General features: G+C 51.4%; 1 protein-coding gene across 1 annotated transcript in view; it reads right to left on the reverse strand.

The window, feature by feature from the left end:
* The window catches only part of LOC106821219 (GTPase-activating protein and VPS9 domain-containing protein 1-like), a 31,493-nt gene that overhangs the window by 13,246 nt on the left and 13,837 nt on the right, over positions 1-4,410 (reverse strand). Inside the window, exons 10-12 of the mRNA XM_014825927.1 lie at positions 3,881-4,122; positions 3,570-3,625; positions 983-1,110 (exon numbers count right to left, since the gene is read on the reverse strand). Of these exons, the coding sequence (XP_014681413.1) occupies positions 983-1,110; positions 3,570-3,625; positions 3,881-4,122 (426 nt within the window). The remainder of the gene's footprint in view (positions 1-982; positions 1,111-3,569; positions 3,626-3,880; positions 4,123-4,410) is intronic.

Raw genomic sequence — 4,410 nt, forward strand, 5'->3', positions numbered from 1 at the left:
GGTCACTATGCTACCACGCGAGAGAGAACAGTCACTATGCTACCACGCGAGAGAGAACAGTCACTATGCTACCACGCGAGAGAGAACAGTCACTATGCTACCACGCGAGAACAGTCATTATGCTACCACGCGAGAGAGAACAGTCACTATGCTACCACGCGAGAGAGAACAGTCATTATGCTACCACGCGAGAGAACAGTCACTATGCTACCACGCGAGAGAACAGTCATTACGCATCCATCTATTTATTTCCAGTTATTATCCATGAGAAGACACCTGCTATCTTCCCGCATACAACATTGGTAGATACGACAATGATATTGCTATCTCCTCAAGCAATATCAAAAGATACAGTCACACTGTTAGCTACAGCAACAGTGGTAGGTTTTACTATCGTGATATTAATCCTATTAAAACTGTGTCATTTCTACTGCGACAGTTTTACCTAAGACGCTGTCAATTATATTTCCAGTTTTATTTGAGACAGTATCATTTCTATTGTGACATTTTTATCCAAAATGGTAGCATCTATATTCCCCCAGTACCAGCTGAGATGGTGTCATTACCTCCACCAAGAAGGTTATGTTTTTGCCCCTGTTCGTTTGTTTGTTGGTTTGTTTGTCTGTCAACAGGATATCTCAAAAAGTTACAGATGGATTTTGATGAATTTTTTTGGACGAGTTGGTCCTGCCTGGGCCAACAACCAATCGATTAGATTTTGGTGGTGATCCGGATCCAGATCTGGATTTTTTGAAGGATTTCTCATCATTGATGGTACTGTAGCGATTTACTCTCTAACCGCTTCGCTTCATTTCGCTTTTGCTTTCTCTCTCTGTAAGGGTTTATGATGTGTCACCGCCGCGTTAAACCCGGCTACAAATTAGAACCATAGCTATATACAGATATATGGGGGGACTGTTAAGCTGTGGCGGAGGCTTGCTATCTCCGATTGCTCTTGTTTCGACTGCGACATTTTTTTTACCTGAGATGGTGTCATTTCCTCTGAGATTTCCTGTAGTCTCTCAAACATGTTTTGTTCGGCAGGTTCCGAGTCACTAGCGAGTACATCAGTGCTCCACGTATCACTCACCATAGACACGGTCTCATCACCTGCAATCAGCCAGTTCAGTTAATCACCTAGTTACAGCAACGTGCAATCACACAGTGACGACCCCAAGTACAAATTTCAACCATGCAAAGAATGCCTATGCGTGCGCACACACACACACTCACACATACACGCATGCACGCACATCCGCAACGGGTCGAACTCGTCGATCGAATGCTGCACCGCCGCCGCCGCCGCGTCGCTCGCGGGTCGTCCGAGCTTGACGAGCCACGGGTCATAGGTGGCGCCGGTGGGCACGGGGGTCGCGAGCGGGTCATAGGTGGCGCCGGTGGGCACGGGGGTCGCGAGCGGGTCAAACGCGCTGAGGTCGCTGTCGGGTCGCGGCGGCGTCGGCACGGTAACGCTCACCGCGTGCATGCTGTCGGCGACGCAGTTCACTTTCACCGTCACCGACTTGACGCCGTCCGCCCGCTCGCCCGCGAACACCGCCGGCGCCCCCTGGCCGCTCGCGCCGCCGCGCGCCTCCCTGTTGCCGTGGAAACCGTGCACGTCTGTGAGCAGCTGCATCGCGGACAGCGACTCGGGTGGAATATTGTCCATGACGAGGCTCAGTCTCCCGAGGCTCTGCATTGAGATGAGGTCTCCTTCTCTCGGCTGCATGAGCCGGTAAGCTTCCCTGCACTGAGGCTTCATCGGTGAGTCTTCCCCTGCGTCGCCCGAATGTCTGGATGCTCCTGTGTTTGGCCGCGTTCCGCCAGGATCGCTCCTCTGCTCTCTACTGACATCTGCCGGCCGCCCTAAACAAGCGAACATCGCAAGAGATTAAATTCGTCAAGACTTTAATTTTCTATTCTTTAAATTTAAATTTTTAAATTTTTAATTTTTTTGCTCGCTAAATGCATTTCCATACAATTACCTAACCAGATATACAACGATTCAACTGTACATGCAAGTGCCTAACCAACCGTAACAGAAGAAGGAGATTTCAACAAGGAAAGAGAGAAGCACCTGGGTTAGACAAACGCAGTGCATTCCTCCTACATACTGACAGTGGTGAGAAATGAATCGAAGAAACAAGAAGGAAGAACTGAAACTACTGCTGAGAAAAAAATTCCCGTGTTAAATATCCGTGCTGTGTTACCCTTGATGAGCCGAGCAAGCTGACTCGGACCAGCTTCAATGCCTGGCTCTCTGTCCTTCGTTACGTCCCGCCTCGGATCCATGCCGGCACCTAGGCTTCGCAGACTGCCGCCAATAGGTGGCGAGTGTGCAGCGGCGAAGATCTCGGCCGAGTGCAGATGCTCACTGTAGTCACTGCCACACGCTCCGTCCTCCTCCTCCTCCTCCTGGTCATCATCTGCTGGACCGTGTCCACCTGGTAACCATAGCAACTTACTTTAATACGTTTTGTAAGTATATAGGCAAACAGAGTCGCACTGCTCCTCTGGATACATGATATGTGCTCAACAATGCCAGTAAACTGTTAATGTAGCATGTAGCACCGACGAAATTATTAAGGTTTCATAAAGTTTCTGTAAGTTACCTATGCTACATCTGTGTTTAATGAACCGAGATTTATAAATTATTTATTGTAGCCAAGACAAACCTGACATGAGTAAATAAATATATAAGGATATTAAGTGAGTAAACAAATACCTGCAATCAGGCCATTCCAGCGTTAATCCAGCTAGTTACCATCTAACGTGCAACTCACACAGTGACGACCCCAAGTACAAATTCCAACCATGCAAAGACTGCATGCTGGCCACACACACACACCACTACCATCCACGCATGCACGCACCCACGCAGCCACCACACAGACAACACACACACACACACACACATATCTACATTAATAATAGTACGCTCTATAATACGTAGTGGCCGTAGTAAACGCGGAAACCGCTGTGGGCAACCCGACTTTTCCACCACACACACGCCAACGCACGCACGCACGCACCACGCACGCACGCACGCACGCCACCACCACGCACACCGCACACCACACACACAAACACACACTCACACACAACACACAGACACACAACAAACCCACACCAGCGACGCTACGCACCGCACGCCACTCAATAGCGCACACACGCACAAGCTGCATACACACGTTCATACATGCACACACGTTTGGGTCTAAGCTTGAAAGCTGCCAACGTGTCTACAGTTATCTCTACCGCAGCTGTAAATGACCACACACATGCGCGCACACCCACAGCAGGCCCATCCCACACATCGCACCACACACAACCCCACACACGCCACACCACACACGCTGCCACATCACACAACACACACTCACAACCACACACCACACACACACAGCACACACACACATGCACGACACACACCCACACACCCGCGCACACACACCACACACCACACACCCACACATGCACCACGCGCACACACCAGCACACGCACGCACCGCACGCACGCAACAGCACGAATCCGCACGCAACAGCAGCACCAACACACCGCACCATACCTCCGAGCATCGTGCGAATCTCAACTTCCCGCGAAGCGCTCCGTGAGTCCTCGTTGCTCTCTCATTTTTTTTTGTTTTTTTTTTTTTTTTTTTTTTTTTTTTTTTATTTTTTTTTTTTTTTTTTTTTTTTTTTTTTTTTTTTTTTTTTTTTTGGAATTTTTTTATTTTTTTTTTTTGACCGGGACGGTGGCAGCGGCGCGTCTCACCCTCACCCGCCGCCCTCCTCCCCTCCGCCCTCCCCCTCGGCGTCCTCACCAGGCTGAGACTGCGGCGTGTCTGCGCCCCGCACGTCCGCGTGCCGCGACGCTCACGTTCGCCGACACCATATCGGAGAGGTGTCTGCCTCAGCTCCTCCGCCTCGAGTCGACGGACCGCAAGCTATCGCTGTTCTACGCACCAGCCGTCCGCGATATCCCTTGCGAGGTTGTCGCTCGTCGAGTCCTGGTCGTGAGACAGCGAGAAGCGCGTCCGCTTCTCCTGCGTCTCGACGAGCGCGCCGCTGTCCGTGAACGCCACGCGACTCGACCGAGACGACTGACTCGGCGGCGAGAACCTGCGGCCGAGATGAAGAAGACGTCGTGTCACGGGGGGTCAGTTATCACGGGGAGGGTCGGTTACACGGCGGAGCGGGGTCGTGGTTATCACGGAGGGCGTCCGTGTGTATCAACGAAGATGCGGTCGTTTATCAGCGGGGGAGGGTCCGTGTTATCACGGAACCTTGGACGGGGCGTGATTATCAAACAAAGAGGGGTACGTATACACGGGGAGGGGTCGTGTTATCACGGAGCGGGGTCGGTTCATGGGAAACGGGGGTCATTTACGAACACGGGGAGCGAGTGAG

This window comes from Priapulus caudatus, unplaced genomic scaffold, assembly GCF_000485595.1.
Source record: "Priapulus caudatus unplaced genomic scaffold, Priapulus_caudatus-5.0.1 Scaffold64, whole genome shotgun sequence".
In the NCBI taxonomy this organism is placed as follows: domain Eukaryota; kingdom Metazoa; phylum Priapulida; class Priapulimorpha; order Priapulimorphida; family Priapulidae; genus Priapulus; species Priapulus caudatus.